The 22,642-nt window shown below is 43.0% G+C and overlaps 1 protein-coding gene across 1 annotated transcript; it reads right to left on the bottom strand.

Annotated features, from left to right (window-relative positions):
- Window positions 1-3,825: 3,825 nt before the first annotated feature.
- Phyh (phytanoyl-CoA 2-hydroxylase) lies at window positions 3,826-16,608 on the bottom strand. The gene is made up of 9 exons (XM_020169227.2): window positions 16,456-16,608; window positions 14,723-14,781; window positions 13,489-13,599; window positions 12,402-12,570; window positions 11,657-11,738; window positions 10,254-10,435; window positions 7,761-7,910; window positions 6,330-6,461; window positions 3,826-4,147 (listed from the first exon to the last, which is right to left on the bottom strand). The coding sequence occupies exons 1-9, from the start codon at window positions 16,528-16,530 to the stop codon at window positions 4,094-4,096; spliced, it is 1,014 nt and encodes a 337-aa protein (XP_020024816.1). The 5' UTR covers window positions 16,531-16,608; the 3' UTR covers window positions 3,826-4,093.
- Window positions 16,609-22,642: the final 6,034 nt, after the last annotated feature.

Below are 22,642 nucleotides of genomic sequence, written 5' to 3'. Positions count from 1 at the left end.
AGGCCAGGGCAAGAACCCTCAAGGACATGCCCCCAGTGACCTCTTCCTCTTATCAGGCTCCACCTTCCACATTCCACCACCTCCCAATAGTCTATTCAATCTTTTAAACATTTTTTTATCAAATTGTTGTACTGTGGGTACACTGTGACCTTTACAAAAGTGCTTACAGCCGGGAACTGGTAGCTCACACCTGTTATCCTAGCTAATCAAGAGTCAGAGATCAAGAGGATAGTGATTCAAAGCTAGCCCCAGGCAAACAGTTCTCAAAACCTTATCTCAAAAAACCCATCACAAATAAGGGCTGGTGGAGTTGCTGAAGTGGTAAGAGTGTCTGCCTTGCAAGCGTGAGGCCCTGAGTTCAAACCCCAGTGCAGCCCCTCTTCCCAAAAAAAGTGCTTACAATATATCTTAGTTGAATTCTCTATTCAATGTTGAAGCCATCCATTCCTTAGGTCAGAGCCCTCAGTATCTAATCATATCTGGTAACAGAGACTTCAGAGGTATGCTTTACTGATCTGATAGATCCAATTGAGTTGAGAAGATTAACCATTAAAGGCTGAAGTATGCTATTGTATGTATAGCTTACATCCTGTTCATCCATTCACTCTTTGAGGGACCCTGAGTGGATAAAGCTGCCAGAAGTGTGAATGAGCAAATTTATCTTCCAGTCTCTACTTTCTGTTCTTTTAGGTGTCTACCCAGAAGTGGAGTCATTGGTCAGGATCAGAATACTTTTAAAAGGGACATGTTGAATATCCAGACTGTACTGGCCACAAGTACTTTGTCTGATGAGTTCTCTTCTGGAAATGGGGGGTGACAAAAGTTAGGTTCCTTTTCTTTATCTCACCCTCATTCCACTTTCCACTACAGATGTCTCTACACATCTGCTACATCCTTGCTACAAAGACTGGCTCTGTCTTGTAAGAGGTATAAATTGTACCAAGGAATACCAATTTTACCCAAGAAATAAAGGGATTGTGATATTGGTAAAATGAAGGCATATTAATAAAAAGTGATTGTGTTTGGATGTAAGTCTAAAGGTGGCAGAAATAAGACAGAGACTCCACTTGCTGCTTCAAGGTGTATATCATGGGTTGAATTGTGTCCTCCAAAAATCTTCACCCCCCAGGTCCTCAGAATGGAACTGCATTTGGAGATAGACTCTTTAAAGTGTTAAGTAAAGTAAATAAAGGCCAGCCCTATATGACTGGTGTCTTCATAAGGAAATTTGGACACAAACACAGGGAACACCACGTGAGACACAGGGAGAAGGCAGCCATCTGCAATCCAAGGAGAAAGGCCTCAAATGAACCCCCCCAACACACACAACTACCTTGATCTCAGACTTCAAGCCTCTAGAACTGTGAGTTGTTTATGCCACTCAGTTTGTGGTATTTTGTCAAGGCAGCCCTAGAAAATGAATATAAGTGCGAGCTGTGTGAGTCATGAGTCAGGTTGTGGGTATCATACTTTTTGACCATACCCATTAGTAAGAAATTCATTTGCATCATGGTAAACACAACCTACATTTACTATGAACAGGGTTCTCTGATCTTTTCTTTTCCATTTAAAAATTTTTATTCAAAAATTGAGGTTGTGAAGTTGGGTATAGTGGTACATACCTGTAATCCCAGCATTTGGGAGGCTAAGTCAGAGGATTGTGAATTTGAAGCCAACTTGGACTATGTAATGGACCTGTCTCACTGAAATGAAAACATTTGAGCTTGTGATCCACTAAATTAATATCATTGACCCCAGGATGTGTCACTATCAGTTGGGGCCCAGAGGTTTATCTAATGCCAGGTAAGGAGATTGGGTGGAGGTGGGGCAAAGGGACTGAAGATTCAACTGAGAGCTTCGAAAACTATTCTAAAACTTGAAGGCAATTTTTATAGATGCACAGGGCTCATTTTCACCTGGAGATTCTACTTCATAAGCCGGGACAGGGCCACACAGGCTGCATTTTGAACAAGTGGGAGGTTCTAATGCCAGGGACCACACTTTGAGAAACACTACCCTGGAGTGCCCTCGGCAAGCACAGACTGAAGGCTCAGTTTTAGAAACCAATTTTTCTCCACCTCGAGGCTGCTCAGCACTAGGTGTTTGGAGTTATGGGGGACCAGGTAAGGCAACAACAAGCATCGCCCAGTGTTATTACTGGAACTACACTGCACCTCGGCCCTGAATAGATGGGGCAAACGTTGAAGAAGCTCCACTCTCTGTTTGGGAGCCCAGCTGTTGGGCTGTGTTCAGCCACAGTGAAAAGGCCCCAATTGTGCCATTTATTCACACACAGGAAATGTGTTCAATTCCTGTTACTACTGTAACAAATAACCACAAATGTGGTGGCTTGAAAAGCACAAATGTATTACTTTATCATGCTGGAGGCTAAAAGTTGATGACTCTAAAGGACCTCATATAAATGACATCATACACTATTTGTCCCACTCTTGGCTTATTTCATTTGGCAACTGTCCTTAACGCTCACTTGTGCTGTGGCATATATTAGCATTTCCCTCCATTTTAAGGCTGAATGTGAGCTGGTGGAGAAGCTCACATGCCAGAATGCCTGCCTAGCAAGCGTGAGGCCCTGAGTTCAAACCCAAGTACCACCACAAAAAAAAAAAAGGCTGAATAATAGTCCATTGTATACATGCACATTTTCTTGGAGAGGTGACCGAATTTTTGCTAAAATTGCATGAGGTTTGCATGTATCTGCAAACTGGGCACTTTGAAGGGTGAATTGTATGGTGTATGAATTATATCTCATTAAAGCTATTTTTTTAAACAGTGCAGAGTGTGTTATGCCAATTAAATTTAATCTACATCCTAGGGAGGATCAATCACCTTTGAAGCACCTCCATCAAGAACCTATATTTGTGTGGTTTAAACTTCATTATCTAAATTTGCACTGGAGAGTTTGGATTACCATAAGGAAGGCTAGACACACCGAAGATAAAACCCAAGGCCTTGTGCACGCCAGGCAAGTCCCCCACCACTGCACTCCATCCCTCTGGAGCACGCTTCTTATCTACAATATGAATGATGCTTAAGAAACATGGTTGGCTAGGAAGAACGTATGGGCACAACTCTCCTTCTGTACACAACGCAAAAGCAAACACAGCAAACAAACCCCTGCAGTGTGGCATTTTCGGTCCCACTCAGTGAGAACTCTGTTGCCGAATCAAGTGAGAACTAGTACCAGACCATCTGCTAGACTGGCAGAGATGGCGATGGGAAAGTTCTCAGAGACAAAGAACCAGTTAGATGGCTGACCCAGGTATTCATTTGCCAACAACTGTTTGGTATGTAGAATTTAGTTCACGATTTGCTAATGAGACAATGGTTACAAGTAGGTGTTACTAACATGTCCAGTAGCCAGCAGGGCATGGAGCAGATATCCATGGTCAGGACAGGTCCTGGAAGCACCTACCAGGTTTGTTGGATTTGGGGGAGCCTCAGAAGAGGGGTCAGAGCAGCTGGGATAGAGAGGTGGCACTTGTCCCGGTGAGGGGCTTTGGAATAGATCTGAGCTTTAAGGAAGATACTGGGTTGAAGAAACCTCAGGAGCCTGTGTCAGAGTGTGAGGATCCACCCTTATCTTGACTCCATGACACCCTTCTTATGCCCTTCATTAAACGTCAGTGTACTATGCATTTTTCTAGTCAGTGTACTATGCATTTGAAAAGAAATCTCTCATGACATGACATTGGTAACAGGGAAGTTTACCAGAAGAGGATGCATACTTGATGTACACCGAGTTTCAAAGAATTCATTTCTGCTTGGGTAGAGAGCCAATGGAATGAAAGAAACTGGTTGAGTCTCTTAAATTGTACACCAATCACCTTTATTAGTTGGAACACCAGGTTAGTTTTTCTTAGAACATGCACATTTCACTTTCATTATTTTACCTCCATTAAAGCAACAGCACTGCCCTGCAAAATTTACTCCTCACAATTAAGTCTCTGATACATGGTTCTTGATATTGTTAACAAGTGATAGAAAAAATTACATCATCCGAATAAGAAAACATTTTCCTTAGATTTCTTTTTTGGTTTTGATTTCCTTTAAAAGACTGATGTTGAAAGCTATTTCAAAGGTTAATCCTTTCTCCTTTCACAACTCGGGCTCGAAACTTCCAAACATCCTGGAAATAATGCCAAACAGAAAGAGTTTATGGAACACTTCTATTGGCCTATTACCTCGAGACAAAGGAGATTTCTACTTCTAGAAATGGTTAAAGAGAGGGGAACATTAATAGTTATAAAACATGTCCCGAGACTCCAAGTAACCACCCATCTCTAGAACAGCATTAACAATCCTGAGTCAGTGGGTCCCCAAGCTATCAGTCTTGGCACACTTGTGGATGACGGGTGACCTGCCTGGGTCAGTCACAGTACAAACATTTTACTAGTCATCTTTCTGCTTGTCTTTGTGTTATTTGCTGAACTACTTCAAGAGTTCTACTGTTAGATGATAACAGGGAAATGATGCCTGGTTCCTGGTTTACATGGGATCTCCCCCCATTTTCTTATATGCTCTTATTTCCTGTTTATTTCTGAGGAAAGCTATAGTAGAAAGAATGTCACTCTGAAATCTATCTCTGTCACTTCAGCTACCATGGATCTATTCTGATTCTTCAGGTGGGTTTTGGTGAGGAATTTAAGAAAAGGGACATACAGGTGATTTTTGTACCTTAGAAGGAATTATACTGCAGAAGTTGGTATTGATATTTTTAAATAAACCTGATAAACTATAAATTATAAAGCAATTGAAATTAATATGGGAGGTATTCATTTAGCACAACCATGACAAACCTTCAACCTAATGTACTGTTCAGGATCCCCTCAGATACCAAACTCCCTGGATTCCAAGCCTCTTCTACACAATGACACAGTATTTGCATATGACTTGCCCACACCTTCCCATATACCATAAACTATCTCTACATTGCTTTTTTTCTGGTGGTACTGGGGTTTGAACTCAGGGTCTCATACTTACTAGGCAGGCACTTAACCACTTGAGCCACTCCACCAGCCCTGTTCTGTGTTGGGTATTTTTGAGATTGGGTTTCTCAAACTATTTGCCCTGGCTGGCTTCAAACCTCAATCCTCTAGATTTCTGTCTCTTGAGTAGCTAGGATTACAGGTGTGAGCCACCAGGGCCTACCTTAGATTACTTATAACATGTGGTAAAATTTAACTGCTGTGTGAATGGGTTGTTACATTGTATTGTTTAGGGAATAGTGATAATAAAAATGTTCGTGTTCAGTACAGATGAATTTTTTCAAATATTCTGAATATTTTACATATTTCAGTTGGTTGAATCCACAAATGTGGAACCTCAAATAAGGAAGGCTGTATACTTGTTAGATCAAAGCCCCAGCCTACAATATATGTGGCTAGGTAAGGCATTTTAAGTACTGGACAAAGAAGAAAGACAAGAATTTCTAGGATCTGTAAGTGTGAGCTGAGAGCACTTTCAGGCGTGGTTCCTACATTTCTAAGTTCTAAAGCAGGAAGCAAGGTGCCCCAGCTGGGAAGGCTCTCCGAAGATGACTCTGGATGGCACAGGAGTATGTGCACTGGACGGCCCAAGCTACTGTTACACTCAGTCTCTTTATTTTTGGGAGTGAAATAGAGCACTTACATTTGTGATTATCTGATACAAATAAAATTAAATAGGATCAGCATCTTGGTTCAGGGCTAAAATGTGAGTGTTGTACAAAGTGAATGAGTTGTTTACTTGCTTTGGGCAGCAGCAGTGTTCATATCCACTAGTTAAAGACACATCACTTACAAGTGATGTGTATTGATTATTTAGGAAGGCTCACTACAGGGCCTTAAAGGGCCTTAAGACCTTTCTGGATAAGCATTAGCGTTCTTTGATCTCTGATCCATGCACATTTTGTCTCTCATTGCTCAGGAATTGCCCTCTGGGAATATCACTGGAATTCCTGATGCATAGATACTGGGTCCTCCTGAAGAAGAGGTCTGGGATTCCAACCTTTCCATTTGCTTTCAGAAGGTCTGTGTCCTTCAATTCCTCTCAGCTAAGTCTGTTCTCCCCTTGTCATCTTGCCTGTCCTGTGTGGAACAGGATCCTTCACTTCCAATGGGACCACCAAAGACCTAAGAAGATGCTGAAGCTCTGAAGCTCCTGCTTGGGAAGCAAGTGCAAACTGGGATTCCTTTGTCATTCTTAGGTGGGCTCAGCAGTGCCTCTGAATCAAGCTCTACACCCAAACACTGTGTACTTGCTAAGGAAATTAGGTATTAATTAATCGTCTGAATTGTATGGAATTACTTTGTTTTTCCATCCAAGCATACCTTCAATTCAGCATAATTAACTCCATACTGTCTATTTATTAGCTGCACCAGTTCCTTCTCAACGAATTCTTGACTGGTGCCCTTCACATCAATGTAGTGACAATTGGCGCTGGCGAAATGGCAGGAAATGGCCTGTGTGGAGTGAACAAATTGACACTGTAGAAAAGCATCCCACAGATTCCATCAATTCCAGCAACTGAGCAAGTCTTCTTTCTAGAAAGTGAATTATTTCACGTAGCATTTAATTTCTAAATTGGAAGGTTGGCCCATTGTCTCCTAAATCAGTCTCCGGTAGCTCAACCTCTTGATTTCCCCCAGTCACAGGCTAATTGAGCAATTACAAAAGATTTTTAAAATAACTGTGATATTTATTTTTAAAAGGTATATGTAGGACAGGCAATGAAATCACCTAAGTAAGAGATCTTTAATTTTTTAAGTATTTCAATTTTCCTGTTAGGCAGACATACCAAAATTCCAAAAAGGAATGTATCTCACTGCTACTCATCACCTTCTTAGTCATAAAAGTTAGCCACCTGGTTGAACTTGGGATGGGTTATTATAATAGATACAAAAACTAAAAATACTTTGACAAGGAAAATATACATCTCACAAATCAAAGAGGGCATTTAAAGATCACTACATTGACATTATACCTATCCTGTTTCCTTCTGAGGGCAAGGCCTATTCTAGAAAAGATATACCCAGATCTAAACTGCAAATCAATAGTTAAAACTCGCCTCCCTTGCCCTCAGCCAATTATCTCAAGGAGATCACATCCATCAGAAGGACTTTCTATGATGCTCCAAATATCAAATTTCTAGAACGGAGGAACAAATGCCATTTAAGACAAAAGGATCAACGTACCCTCCTCTATCCATCTTGCTATGAAATCTGGTGAATATTTGACAGAAGGTTGCAATCACTGGAAAAGTACCGAGAACTTGTGAAGTCAGTGTATTAAAACTCCCAGCACGATTTGCATCATTGCATTGGTACCTCTGACTTGCACAGCTCTGAGTGCAGTGTCCTAACCTGACTTTTATTTAAAGTTTTGGCATCATGCACAGCATGGATTATTGGCAATAACTTTTGATTTATTAAAATATTATTGAACTTGATTGTCGAGGGGTTTTGTTTGCAGGCCCTGAAATTTTGTCCCAAGGCAGTGCCTTTAAGCCCAGAGCAGCCTGGACCCCCAGCCTCCTATTTATGCTTTCTATGTATCTGGGATGACAGGCATGCACCACCATCCCCAGCCATTGGTTGAGATGCGTCTTGCTAACTTTTTGCCTAGGATGGCCTCGAACCACAATCCTCCTAATTTCTGCCTCTTGTGTAGCTAAGATTATAGGCTTGAGCCACCTCTCCCGGCTAAGGGTTTTTGTTTCTGACCTATCCATCTTTGAAAACCGCAACAATGTGAATTCCTACTTTCCGGAATCCTTGAGTTTTGTTCTGACCAGATCCATGGATGAGCAAAGGATGAAAGAAAACCGTGTCTCCCTTTTCCATCACAAGGTACTTTCGGGCGTCGTTCTGATCGTAGTCCTGGATGCCGTGGAACAGTATGTTAACGCCTCCCTAGAACACACAAGCAAAGCCCGATCTCTAGATAAGGAACCGCTATAACGAAACGTTGTCAACGACTCAGCAGCGAAAGCCCAGGCCTCTAAGTTATTCTAGGAGAAAGATATTCTAAACTATATTCTGACATTGTTAATATACAAACGTTTCTCACATGCCTGGTTTTAAAAAGTCACATGTTTATATTAAAATCATTGATTTAGAAGGCCAAATGAAAAATTTTGAATGTCCACCTGCCCTTCATGACTGACATAACCGATTTAGACCAACTTTGCCTCCTGAGGTTTGTGCAGGCATGTCTTTGTCTTGGGCGTTTGCAGCCTGAACTATTGACATTCTTTCCTCACATGACATCTACCTTACTCAGCACTTTGTATTATTCTGCTATTATCCAGGGTTGTCTTAGGGAAGCTAGTTCTTCTCCCAAAATAGACAGAGAAAACGCTCAATTTTTCCTGTGCTCAAAGCACTTATGTAACATCACAGTAAAAAAGAGAACAGTAAAGAAAAGTAAATGGAAATATTGTGTTTGTTTATAACTATTTCCAAAGTCAATTGTGGCTTTAGGCAATGAATTCTGTGCTTATTTAAGAAGATGAAGTGGGAACAGTAACAATTTACAAGACTTTATGCACTGGGGTGGCACAAGCAACCCACTCCTCTTGCTGAGAGTATCTCACAATCCTTCTGAGGAATGACCATTTTCCTGTGGGATAGGTGTGACACTGACCCGGTGCCCTTCTCTCATAGCCAAGGCAGATGTGTGTCCTTCCCTAAATTAGGCTGACCTCACCCTGCTGCCACTCAACCTAAGTAGCATATCAGGGACCCAGCCTGCTCCCTGAGTCCTCCAACCCATCATTCCCTTTGGCACAAGACAGTCAGAGCCTAATTCTGCTGCTTACACCAACCCTGACCTAACCCTTCATTGGAGAACTTCACAGTTGCAGGTTTTATAGCAGAAACCACACTCAAATATTTTCAAGTAATACCAATCATCAGTGCAAGACCTCTACCTTAGTGAGACAGAAGCTCTCAAAGGCTTCATTTCCTACACAGCCACACTCAGTCTCCTTCCTTTAGCCACAGGTGCACTTTCCATTCTGACCCTCTTCAGACGGTCAGCTTAGACCCAGAGGCTTCTCTGCCTCTGGCCTCCTAGACCTCCAGTGCTTCCTATGCTGGACTGTGAGATGATTGTTCTTGAAGAACCAATTCAATCCCATCATTCATGGATGCAAAAGCATGAAATAGTTCCCAGCATCAAGAGCTGAATGGATAAACAAACCACGGTCACAGTCTGCAACAGAGTACTATTCAGCACAGAAAGGACCAAGTCCTTGAGACACCCAACGGCATTGGTGAATCTCAAAATAACTGTGCTAAGCAAGAGAACCCACGCCAAAAATAAGAGTGAATGCTATAGGATTAGAATTATAGGACATTTTAGAAAATGCAAACTAACCTACAGGAACAGGTAGCCACTCAGTGGGTGCCTGGAGTAGAAGGTGGGAGAGATTCTCTTGATTGTGGTAGTGTGTGTGTGTGTGTGTGTGTGTGTGTGTGTGTGTGTGTGTGTACAAATGATCAAATTATACACTCGAAATAGGTACAGTTTATTATATGACAATTATGCCTCAATAAAAGTTTTTTAAAAATAAAAGATCTTTCAGCCTCCTATAGCAACAAGGCCCTTAATCTCCCCGAATAAATAGTGTTAAAATCGTGTCCAGTCTGGTCCCAGTGTGCTCTTTCAAGCTCTCTTCCTTGGCTCTCCCCAAAATGTACCCCATTCTTGAGCCCATCTGGACTGTGAGCTCCCAGGGTCCTTCCTGCACCTTAGCCAGGTCATGCTTGCCCATGACCCCACCATGACCCCACCTCTATGGAGCCTCTTTGCTATATGGCATGCTACCCTGTCCTTCAGGACTTGGCTCCCATACCAGCCACCCCCAGAGTCTCTGCTGGTCCTTGCAGGTATGGGAGATAACCCTTTCTTCTTTACTGAGTGCCATCAATCTGTGAGGAAGGCCTACTTGGCACTTACCATCACATGCTGGGCTGACGTGTTTATGCCTGACCTCTGCAATGAGCCTTTATCAGCTGGGATCCTATGCAGCACCTATCCAAGGTCCCCATGTGGGCTGGCTTTCAAACATGTGTGGACAAATATGATGAATACTTTATCTGACACCCTCAAACTTTCCCTGGTCCTACTTGCAAACAAACCCCAGGACTATGCTTTGCTACGAAAGGAAATGTACACTGATTTCTAAGTCAATGGGAAACAAAAACAGTAAAAGGGATTCTGATTAAGATTCAGTGGCCAGGCAGACCTACCTCCCACTGGGGGTAACTATGTGGCCGCAGGTGTCCCTTGTGGGTTCCGGGGAGCACAACCAGACAACCGTTGTTCCGGTCAATGTGCTCCATGGCAGTCCACGCACAAACGATGTGATTGGGAGGCCGGAAGGGGAAGTAGTGCAGATCCTGGTGCAAAGGATGCCGGGATGTCTTCTTGCCTGAAACAGAGCCTGCTGTCAAAAAAGGCTCAGGCATCAGGACTCCTATCCTTTCCCTTAAGACCCAGAACACCGACCTATCCTTGTAAAAGCCAAACAAATAAAAGGACACTACAAAAAATCAATCCTGGGAGATAAGCACCAAATTGAAATAGCAAATCAAATGGCGATTCCAAATCCTATCCCCTCCTCTGGGTCCTGGTAGCTGGTTACTTGCAATTTTCTCTAGCAAGTCACACACATGTCATTGTATCAATTGTGCTTTATTCCATTCTCACTCTGGGTTTGGCACAGACCCAGTATGCAGGAAGTATTAAAAAAAGAGGGATGGATGAAATTGAAGAGTGTGGCATAGAGTCAAGGCTGAGGTCCCCTCCTCTAAGAGGTCTCCCCACAGGAGGACAGGCATCAGGTGGTCAGTCAGTCCACTGACAACATGGCCATTTCCCCCAGCATTGCTCTTAGAACTTGGTTTCCTGGCCACCTGATCTCCCAGGCAAGACATCACTGAGAAAGGTTTAGCATAGTCCTGTCCTGCTGTCACAAGGAAGAAAAAGTAGAAAAGGATAAAGGACTCCCTTGGCTCATTTCTTTCTCAGTGTGCCCCGAGATCCACCTGCAGTCGAATCTCTAGGGATAGTTACTGAAAGTCAGAAATCTGGGTTCTTTTTCTGAATCAGTCTCTCTGCACATGAGGTCACAGAATCTCCATTTTGGTGAGCACAAGACATCTTCAGAACTCCAGTGTGTGATTTATACTAATAGCTTTAGTTTGTTAGTCATAACGATGTCTGCAGATCAGGAGTGCAGAACCCATGCAATCATGACTAACGTTGGCTCATAAAGCTTACAGATACTGAGTGGGAGATTTGTGCTACGTGAAAAGTTACGTTTGTTAAGCTGCATCTTGGGAGATCCCATCATCTGAAAATGTAGCAGTAACCCTAAAATCACGATGACAGTCTGGCGTAGTTATAATGTAAGCTGTTTTAAGACTTAAGTAAAGACACATACAGTAACTCATCCAATGTGTGACAGCTATACACACAAGCAGGGTTAGTGCATCACCTTTAGCTAAACAATTTGTTTCTCATTAGGGCTGCTGGAGTGGCTCAAGTGGTAGAGCGCCTGCCTAGCAAGTGTGAGGCTCTGAGTTCAAGCCCCAGTACCACCAAGAAATTTTTTTCTCTTGCATCTCCCTAGCAAAGAAGAGTCCTTTACCAGAATCTGGAGGTTTGTTTATCAGCATTGTGTGCATGGCCATGATATCAGGTCCAGTGAAGCACTCCACGTATTTCAGAATCTAAGGGAAAAAAAGGAAATGCCAAAAACCAACTTCATGGGCAATCAGAATTATAGACAAAAGGAATAAAGTATAACTATTTATACAAGAGCCATACAAAAACCAAGATGACAGTGGTTTGAAAACCAGTAGATATTCACAACATTGACAAGGAAGCATGAAAAATTCAGCAGTTGGAAATTGTTCTAAATCAGTAACACTCTATATTAAATGGAATTTTTTCAGTCAGTTGGGAATGCAGCCAGTTTTTTTCCTACAAGAAAGATATCTTTGAACTTAGGAAGAATGGGACTATCCTTCTGCTAACCAAAGCCACAGAGGACGGCCAGGAAGAAGGCGGTGTCCTTCCTTGAGATCCTGTGGAGGAAGGGTTTTATTCCAGATGTGCTGTCATAAGGAACTCAATAGGAAGCAGAACGATGGCTCAGAGATCATCTCCCAATCACTGTGACCATTCCATGGTCCCCACCCATTAGAAGCCACATCCCCTTCTCACCCTGCATCGTGACAACCAGAAATGTCTACAGACCCTTCCAACACCCACAGGGGGCAAAAATCACCTCTACTGAGAGGCTTGCTCTGGCACCCTGGTAGAGCGGGGTCAGAGTTCTGAGGCTGACCTGCAGGCTGGCTGCTAAGCAGAAGGGAGCAGCAGCCTCTCACCTGGGGCAGCCTGCAGTATCTGAACAGCTCCTCATCTTCTTGGAAACCTTGAATCTTCGAAACCACTTTCTCACTTAGAGAATGTTCTGACTTCAAAATGGACACATCCTTCATTACCATCAATCCAAATGGTTTCACCTCACTTCTGCTGATCTTTTCAAACTCATCCCTAGAAAATAAAGTTTACAAGCTTTGTCATGACCACGGGCTCCAAGCCCCTGGCTAGCCTGTCCTGTGGAAGCGCTGCAGATGCAGGGCAGCTCCTCTGTAGTGAGTGGCACTGTGGCCATAGTAAAGAGCTCCGCCCGGAGGGAGGAGAACATGGCCAACTGTCCAGAAGTGCCAGCCTCCTGCCTGGCACCCCTACCAGAATTCATATACTCCTTCCCTTACTGGGCCAGCAGGGCAATGTGTTTGTGATTTGGTGACATTGTAACCATACAGGTTGGGTATGGTCCCTTCTGTGGAATGCATGGGACCTGAACTGTTTCAGACTTTGGGTATTTTTTGAATGCTGGAATATTTGCATACGCATGGCGAGCTATTCTGTAGCAGGGACACAAGTCTAACCACGAAATTCATTTCTGGTTCCTATGCACCTTATACATGTAGCCTGAAGATAATTTTAGAAATATTTTAGTGCTCTAAAATAGTTTACATAATATTTTAGTGTTTTGACTGCGACCTGTCACATGAGGAACTTTCCAGTTGTGGCATCCTATTTGGGATTTTCCATTATAGCAATACTTCTGTAGCAGCCACCATGTGCTCGGAGAGGCCCTGTTCTGAAAGCCCTCCATTCGTTCTACCTTATTTTGTCCTAATGACAATGCTAGCACATCAGTATTATTCCTATGCCCATTTCACAGATGAACACCCAGAGGCAGGGAGGATTGCAGGACACTGTGTTAAGTGGTAGAACTGAGATGAAAGCCAGACAGACTGGCTCCAGAGCCCCTGATCCTAAACACTCCCAAAGAAGCCACACCGTAAACACATCGGAGCATGCAGAAGCTAATCTGACTTGTGTTCCATTACCCACGTGTTAAAAGGAATTTTTGTGAAACAACAAATAATGTCACTGTACCGAAAGCGTTGGATGTCATCATCAGAGACCAGATTTTTAATGACAAGAAAACCATTTTTTTCATAAAATTGTCTCTGTTCCAGGGTTAGGACATTATTATCCAAAGTGTACCTATAGGAAAAAACAAATACCCCAAATAAGTCCAAATTGTAAATGACAAGTCAACAGTCTGTGCCAAGAAACTCAGAAATACTGTCTTCTGAATCCAACGTTTCTATTCTTCAGGCTTTAAGTAAATAATCTGAAAAAGCTTAAAAAGCTTCAAACCTAAAACATTAACTATGGCATATTATTAACCAAAAAAATAGCCTTAACAGAAAAAACTAACTCATGACATTCTATCCACTCACTGGAGTACAACTCAGACATTAGAAATGAAGGGCGCGTGGCGGTGAGAACAATATTCTTAGAATAAAACTCGATTACAGTGATGTACAACAAGACACTGTAAAGACAGAGACTGCTCAGAAATACACTAAAAAAATTTTAAGTGATTACCTGTCAGTAATAATTCAAAATCCCTTCCATTTCTTTCTTAAATTTTTCTATAGTGAACATACATTATTTTTCAAATGGAAAATCCATTCAAAAAATTTTACATTTTTGTTGACTAGTTAATAGGTTCTCAGAATTAATCAGTAAAAACATCCAAATAATTATATGGATACCACAAACTCAAGTCATCTACCCTACTCCTTAAGATTGGAATTCTGGCTGTACGAAAATGTTTATGAAGGTCAGGTATGCCCCTTTAAAAGTGGTTTAAGGTAATAAATCTGCTTGGTACAGTGGTGCACACCTGTCCCAGCTGCTCCCTGAAAATCTAGCTAAAGAGTCAATATAACCAAAATGCAAGTTAAATTAAATGTGATTTATATCATACTTGGGGTTTTAAAAGTTTGATTATGTATTTCTTTGTATTTTTCCTTCTTCCTGAAGTTTATTTTCTTATCTTATTTTTTGGCAATACTGAGGATTGAACCCAAGGCCTTGCATTTGCTTGCACTCTCCACTTGAGCCACACTTCCAGCCCTTCTGTCTGAATTTTAGAATATATACAATAAAGGGTCTTCAAATTTTACACCATCATACTAATTAGAACAAGATCTGGAGACAGATTTGTATAGCAAATTGTAATTAGGCAACATGTTACATTGTATATTACACCTTGGCCACCACTGAAAAAACATTTATATATACGGTATAGTCACAAATTAAAATGAGATCTACTTACTGGAATTTTTGAGGACAGGAGATGGCAGGGGAAATTGTCTCTGAAGTGGGGTGAGCTACCTAGGATGTGAATTAAGGTAAACAAAGTAAAATTTAGGAGCCAAGTTTTCCAGAAACAACTGCCCGCCTGGCTTGGCTCTCACCAGAAAGTTTTCCTAACTAGACACAGAGTGCTCTGGCTTCACATGTCCCCCGTGACAGGTGAACACTGCTGTCCATATCCTTATTTATGTTGCCTCATTGTCACAATAGCCTGAGGTGATGGCAGAAGATCAGAATAAGAAACCTGGACTTGGATCTCCCACTTACTGGCCAAGGCTGCCCAGAGGTCAATGGCTGAGCCAAGACCCACCCTCTACTTCACAGCTTCAGTCTCTAGTTCCACATGGCTTCCTTCTACGAAGCTATGAAGAATGACAAACCCAAAGGTTTAACTCTAGAAGTAAGGAGAGCATGGACTATTCACAAAAGGTATTGAATTTAGTGGAACTTCAGTCCACAATTTTAGAAACAGGCTGGGTCATTAGGGGAGGAAAAAATCTCCAAAATAAGTACTGAGGAGGGGGGGAGAAGAGATACAGGAGAATGGTGGAGGGGGTGAATTCAAGCTTGATATATTGTAAGAACTTCGGAATTGTCACAATGTACCCCCAGCACAGCACTAAAAAAATGTTTTTAAACTCCTAAAAATAAATACTATGTACTGAGGAGGGTTGTAGCTCAGTGGTAGAATGCTTGCCTAGTGTGCATTTGACTTGGGTTCTATCCCCAACATCCCAAACAACAACAAATGACTCCAAGAACACAATTGAATATAACTGTATAACTTTAAATGTCTTCAAGGACTAGAAAATCTTTGTAAGATCCTTTTCCCACTAAGTAACTGCAGATTTTTGACACACAACTCAGGTTTTGTTTTGTTTTGTTTTGTTTTTTTGGGGGGGATAGTACTGGGGTTTGAACTCAGGGCCTCACACTTGCTAAGGAGGAAGGAGCTCTACCACTTGAGCAACACCACTAGCCCTATTTTTTCCCCCTTTTTTATTGTTTCTTTAAAGAGAAGTAGGAAGGAAAGAAAAAAAGAAAAACCACAATTGAGAGCGATCAAATTCAGGTGTCACACAGTGACATCTCTCTGAGCCCGTGTCTCCCTGCCACCAGGAGCTCACACATTCTTCTGGGCTTCACTTCTGAAGACCCACAGAGAACGCAGGCGAGGGCACCGAGTTCCTGTTTAAGAAACCAGTGCTGAACCTGGGGCCCCCTGCACCCCAAGGCTCCGGCAGCGACACCTCTCTAGGGGCGCGGGTGGAGAGGGGCCACCTGCAGAGGGCGGCCCAAATCAAGGCCTGTGCGTCCAGCTGCCACCCCTGGAAGGCCTAGCGTCCCCTCCTGAGCGGGTCCCTGTGGCCTGCCTGCCTCTGAGCTCCTGTTTACAGTGCCACGGTCCTTGGACATTGCTAGGTCTCCTGGCGGCCACGGCGATGATGCTAGACAGGACAGGCCCTCGGTGCTGACCTCCCACCTTCGCAAAGCAAAAGACCGCCAGCCCTAAGACGACCGGCCATGGTTGCAGTCACAATGTCCATGTCCTCTGGGGACACGGGGGTCAGACGTGACAATCGTGGAGACAGGAAGGGAAGGAAAGGGCAGGTGCGGAGCTGAAATGCGCCTGGAGGCCACCCCATCCCCGTTGGCCGGTCCAGCCCGAGCCCCGCGCAGCGCAAAGGATACGACGGCGGTGGCCGAGGGGCGGCCGAGGTGGCCCAAAACCATCTGCAGCCGGGCGGCAGCGCGCAGCGAGTCCATGGCGGCGGCGACAACTCGGGCAGCGCCTAGGCCGCCTCTTAACCCGGCGGACGCCCCGCCTCCCGCGGCAGGGGAGGGGCGACCCGCCGCGCAGGACGCGCGGGGTCCACCGGGTCATCGCGCCACCGTACGGGGCGGGCCAGCTCCTCCTCCACAGTGTCCTCCCTGTTGCACCTAGCCCTGGGGACTCTGGGACTTAGCCGAGGTCACCCAGTGACCCATGGCTAAGCCGGACCTAACCACACTCTTAACTTGAGTTTCCATATAAACAATCAATCTGCTGCTGAAAAAAGATCAAATATTTACTCGCAGAAATCACGTGCTGATTAAAAGACACGCCTCATTTAGTGAGAATCCAGCCCCCAAAACTGGAATAAGTTGGGCTGGTGATTTGGGTTTTTTTTTAAGTGTATGAAGTAAATGACTCCCAGAAAAGTCTGGTCCAAAGCAGGGTGCCAGTGGCTCATGCCTGTAATCCTAGCTACTTGGAAGGCTGAGATCAGGAGGATCGAGGTTCGAGGCCAGCCCAGGGAAATAGTTCACGAGACGCCCCCCGCCCCCATCTCCAAAATAACCAGAGCAAAATGGACTGTGGTTGTGGCTCAAGCAGCAGAGGACCTGCTTTGCAAGCCTGACTCCCTGAGTTCAAAATACCAGTCCCACCAAAGGGGGTGGGGAGGATTCTGGTCCACACAGTCTAATTTAAAATTTCTTAAGAACTCAGAAGTCTTTTTGTGTGATCCTTTTATTCAACAAGCTACAGATAGTTAACACTGCTTTTCTTTCTTCCTCACTTTTGTCATGGTTTCTTTAGCTTAAGGAATTACTTCCAGAAAGTCACTCCCGTAAACATGTCACAGTTTCTTAAATGATGTTTTTATATAATTTGGTGGCAATGCCACGGTGCAGGAGAGACACAGGCGGGTAACCGACCGGCAGAGGAGACTGGATCAAGGCTAGGCCTTTGCCCAGACCATCGGCCTTCATGTTCTATCCACTTTGTCCCAGTGCCTGAGCCCTCATAGCAAAGCATCCGGACCTGCTGATTCCCTACCAGCCTGGACCTCACGTGCCCAACCCCAGCATCCCGTGGGAACTTGACCTTGAGCGCTTGGACCCGAACCTGGGAGGATGTTCGAGGAACACTTCTGTTGATGGAGTTTAAGTTGTGTGCGCCCTCTGGCGGATGCGGGAGGCGCTGCATCTCTGTGCGGCTCTCACAGTCCCTAGTCCACTGACGCCAGAATAGGCGTCTCCACTGCCCTCGTCTGGTGACAAGTGGGGATTGCAGGGAAGAGGGAAAAAAAAAAAACCTAAAAATGTGAAAGCCCGTCACCGATGATCTACACCTGTACTCTGATAGGGTGAAGCTCCTGGATGGGAGTGTGGCATATTTTACCCGCGTGAAAGTCTGGGTACAATCCCGCAGTTGTGTGTGGGGATGAGGGGTGTGTGTGACGTTTCTTACGCCTGTATTTTTATTTTTTCTTAGGGTAACTGGATGGAACCTAGGGTCTTGTGCATGCTACCATTGAGCTGCACTGCGGGTCCTACACCCGTTTAGATGGAGGTCCCGTTATATTGCCCCTGCTAGTCTTGAGCCGGGCTCAAGCGATCCTCCTGCCTCAGCTTCCAGAGTAGCTGGGACTACAGGCACCCACGAAGCAGCTTGCACGACTGTGCCCTGCTTCCACCTTATTTTTAACGTCCCTTTCAAATATCCTCATTTCACAAGCAGGAAAATCCCTGCCTTCCCTCCCATAGGCGTCTACACAAAGGATGTGTTTGAGTTAGGGACTGTCACCTAGAAAGGAAGGAAATCTTTGAATGCTTCCAGGGGTTATCTTATGCCTTTAAAAACCTACTATTAGTGGGTTTAGTTTTTTTCAGTTGATATCTGGTGGGAGCCCTGTCCAGTGGATCATGTCTGTAATCCTAGTTACAACAGAGGTGGAGATGGGCAGGATCAGGGTTCAAGCAAGTAGTGACTGAGATCCTATTTCAACCAATAAAAAGCCTGGCATGGTGGCACATACCTGACATCCCAACTGCTCAGGGCATGTAAATAGGAAGATCGTGGTGCAGGCCTGACTGGGAGTAAAAGCAAGACCCTATTTGAAAAATATCTATAGAAAAAGGGCTGGCAGAGTGGCTCAAGGGGTAGAGCACTTGCCTAGCAAGTGCAACGCCCAAGTTCAATCTCCAGTACCACAAGAAAGAAAACACACAAAAAGAGCCCATGAGGAATTGAAACAATCATTTCCCCTTTGGTAAAAAAGGTAATTTTATGATGTTGCTATCTGCTCTGTTATTTTGGAGATAGGGTCTCATGAACTATTTACCCAGACTGGCCTCAAACCTTGATCCTCCTGATCTTAGCCTCCCAAGTAGCTAGGATTCCAGGTGTGAGTCACCAGCACCTGGCTGATGTTGCTTTTTTTTTTTTTTTTAAATAGCAATTTGGACTGTTTGGAAATTCCCTAAGTAGGAATCACAAGTAATTAAAATAAAATAAAAGTACTTTGGAATCGTGGAAACTGAAAATGGCACATACACACTATCATGGGAGTGACCATTCTTCCCCCTTTGGGGTTTGATATTTATTCATTTTTCATTAAAGTTGGGATTTTGAAGGTTACTTTGAGATTAGCTTTTTGAGCTGGAGTCATGAAGCAGAAGTAGGGCACTGCCCAGCACCCAGCATACGACAGGTTCCATCCCCAGCACCAAAACAAAAAACACAAACTAAAACAAAAATGAGCTATTCCCCTCCCCCCCCCAGTACGTGGGATTGGCCTCAGAGCCTCTAGCTTCCTACTCTACCATGTGAGCCAAACCTCTAATCCTTTTGCTTTTAGCTTGTTTTTCAGATAGGGTCTTGTCTTTTGCCTGCTGGCTTTGGGTTTTGATCTTCCTATCTCTACCTCTGAGTAGCTGGGATTATAGGCACGTACCACCATGCCTGGCAAAAAAAACCCCTAGCTTTTTATTTTCTCTTCAATCAAATTGTTTGGCTTACCAGAATATGGAAAGTTACCTTGAAGACAAGTTTTGAAGCCCAACTTTCAAAACTATCTAATAAATGATTGTCCCCAAATGTCTAATTTAAAGAGAACAATTTTTAAAACAATGGCTATATTTGAGCAACTAAAAGAAATAGTGTGAACTGAAAAACTTTAGATTAAACTGTTCAAGAGTTGTGTACTTATTAATGGAAGCAAAGACAAAAACCACTTGATCATCTCAATAGATGCAGAAAAAACCTTTGATAAGATTCAACACCACTTCATGATTAAAAGCTCTAAAAAAACTAGGAATAGAAGGAATGTACATCAACATTATAAAGGCTATATATGATAAACCTATAGCCAGCATCAAACTTAATGGAGAAAAACTGAAACCATTCCCCTAAAATCAGGAACAAGACAAGGGTTTCCACTCTCCCCACTCCTATTCAACATAGTACTGGAATTTCTAGTCAGAGCAATAAGACAAGAAGAAGAAGTAAAAGGAATACAAATAGGCAAAGAAACTATCAAAATATCCCTATTTGCATATGACATGATCCTAGACCTCAAAGACCCAAAAAACTCTACCCAAAAACTCCTAGACACCATAAACAGCTTCAGCAATGTACAGGAAACAAAATCAACTTACAAAAATCAGTAGCCTTTCTATATACCAACAATGAACAATTTGAGAAAATATATGGGAACAATTACATTTACAATAGCCTCAAAAAAATCAAAAACCTAGGAGTAAACTTAACAAAGGATGTAAATGACCTCTACAAGGAGAACTACAAACCTCTGAAGAAAGAGATCAAGGAAGACTACAGAAGGTGGAAAGGTCTCCCATGCTTATGGATTGGTAGAATCAACATAGTAAAAATGGCTATACTACCCAAAGCAATCTACATGTTCAGTGCAATTCCCATCAAAATCCCAATGACATTCATCACAGAGATTGAAAAATCTACCCTAAAGTTCATTTGGAAACACAAAAGACCTCGAATAGCTAAGGCAATACTCAGCAAAAACAGCAATGCTGGAGATATCACAATACCTGGCTTTAAACTATATTACAAAGCAATAGCAATAAAAACAGCATGGTACTGGCACAAAAACAGATATGAAGACCAGTGGAACAGAATAGAGGGCTTGGTTATGAATCCACACAGCTATGCCCCCTTATTTTTGACAAAGACACCAAAAACAGATGGAGAAAAGACAGCCTCTTCAATAGATGTTGATGGGAAAACTGGTTATCTGCCTGCAGAAAACTGAAACTAGACCCATGCCTGTCACCCTATACTAGTATCAACTCAAAGTGGATTAAGGACCTTAGTATCAGACCCGAAACTCTGAAGTTAGTACAGGAAAGAGCAGGGAATACTCTGGAAGCAATAGGTATAGGCAAAGTCTTCCTCAATAGAACTCTAGCAGCCCAGCAACTAAGAGAAAGGATGGACAAATGGGACTACATGAAATTAAAAAGCTTCTGCACAACCAAAGAAACGGTCTCTAAACTGAAGAGACCACCCACAGAGTGGGAGAAAATATTCACTGGCTATACGTCAAAGGACATATAACCAGAATATACAGGGAACTCAAAAAAACTAAACTCCCCCAAAATCAATGAACAATAAAGAAGTGGGCAACTGAACTAAACAGAACTTTTTCAAAAGAATAAATCCAAATGGCCAAAAAACACATGAAAAAATGCTCACCATCCCTGACCATAAAAGAAATACAAATCAAAACCTCACTAAGATTCCACCTCACCTCTGTTAGAATAGCCATCATCAAAAACACCACCAACAACAAATGTTGTTGAGGATGAGGGGGAAAAGGTACCTCATAAACTGCTGGTGGGAATGTAAGCTAGTACAATCACTTTGGAAAACAATATGGAGGCTTCTTAAAAAACTAAACATAGACCTACCATATGATCCAGCAATACTTCTAGGGATATACCCAAAAGACTGTGACACAGGTTACTCCAGAGGCACCTGCACACCCATGTTTATTGCAGCGGTATTCACAATAGCCAAGTTATGGAAACAGCCAAGATGCCCCAGTACCATGAATGAATCAAGAAAGTGTGGTATTTATACACAATGGAATTTTACTCAGCCACAAGGAAGAATGAAATCTTATCATTCGCAAGTAAATGGATGGAACTGGTGAACATCATCTTAAGCGAAGTTAGCCAGGCTCAGAAGACCAAAAATCGTATGTTCTCCCTCATATGTGAACTTTAGATCTAAAACAAATGCAGTAATGTTGTTGGACTTGGGTCACATGCTAAGGGGAGAACACATACAGGAGGAATAGGGAAAGGTAGGAAACCCAAAACTTGAAAGTATTTGATGTGCCCACTGCAGAGGAGCTAATATAGTAACCTTAAAGTGACAGGGGTCACTGCGGGAAGGTGACTGGGAAGTAGTGAAGAGGTCAGGTAGAGATGAATCAATTCAGGTTGTAACACACATGTACATGGAAGTAATGCTAAGAATCTCTCTGTATAGCTATCCTTATCTCAACTATGTCTTTCTTTTTATTTTTTATATTTTCTTTTATTCATATGCTATGTCTTTCTTATTATCGCTATGTCTTCTCTTCAACAAAATTGGAGAAGAGGGCAGAACAGGTTCTGCTTGGAAGCAAGCGGGGAGGGGGAAGGGGTGGAGGGCAGGGGGAAGAGATGGCCCAAACAATGTATGCACATATGAATAAATGAATAAACAATAAAAAAAACCCAAAAAAAGTGTTGTGCACTCTTCAAAGAATTTCATTATATGAATGAGAAATTTCCTGTTATCAACTCCAGAGTGAAAAATTCTGAAAATAGATATGACTGTAGGCCAGGTAATTTGGTGGTAAGTTTAAAGTTTGTTTAATTAATTAATTCATGGACCAACAGTCACCATCTGCCTGTACTTGACCTTGACTTCTGTAGGGCCTTCAGTGCTCCTAGCAAAGTCAGCCACCCCCCTTGTACAATCAACCCCAGCCTCGTCTGGGCTATTCTAGAACCTTTCTCCAACCAGCCTCCTTCCTTCTGTGTAGTCTCCTCTTTCCCACCAACACACAAGCATGCTTCAGATTTC

Source organism: Castor canadensis, chromosome 15 (assembly GCF_047511655.1).
Source record: "Castor canadensis chromosome 15, mCasCan1.hap1v2, whole genome shotgun sequence".
Lineage (NCBI taxonomy): Eukaryota > Metazoa > Chordata > Mammalia > Rodentia > Castoridae > Castor > Castor canadensis.
The sequence above is the reverse complement of the archived record's forward strand: the minus strand, read 5'-3'. Positions and strand labels throughout refer to the sequence as shown.

What these genes read in the sequence shown, in the direction of transcription:
- Phyh (XM_020169227.2), bottom strand. Translation starts at nt 16,530, where the DNA reads ATGGACTCGCTGCGCGCTGCCGCCCGGCTGCAGATGGTTTTGGGCCAC. An exon ending in GCCCCTCGGCCACCGCCGTC is followed by an intron (nt 14,782 to 16,455) that starts GTATCCTTTGCG and finishes TTCACATCCTAG; the next exon opens with GTAGCTCACCCCACTTCAGA. An exon ending in TTAATTATGCTGAATTGAAG is followed by an intron (nt 4,148 to 6,329) that starts GTATGCTTGGAT and finishes CATTATTTCCAG; the next exon opens with GATGTTTGGAAGTTTCGAGC.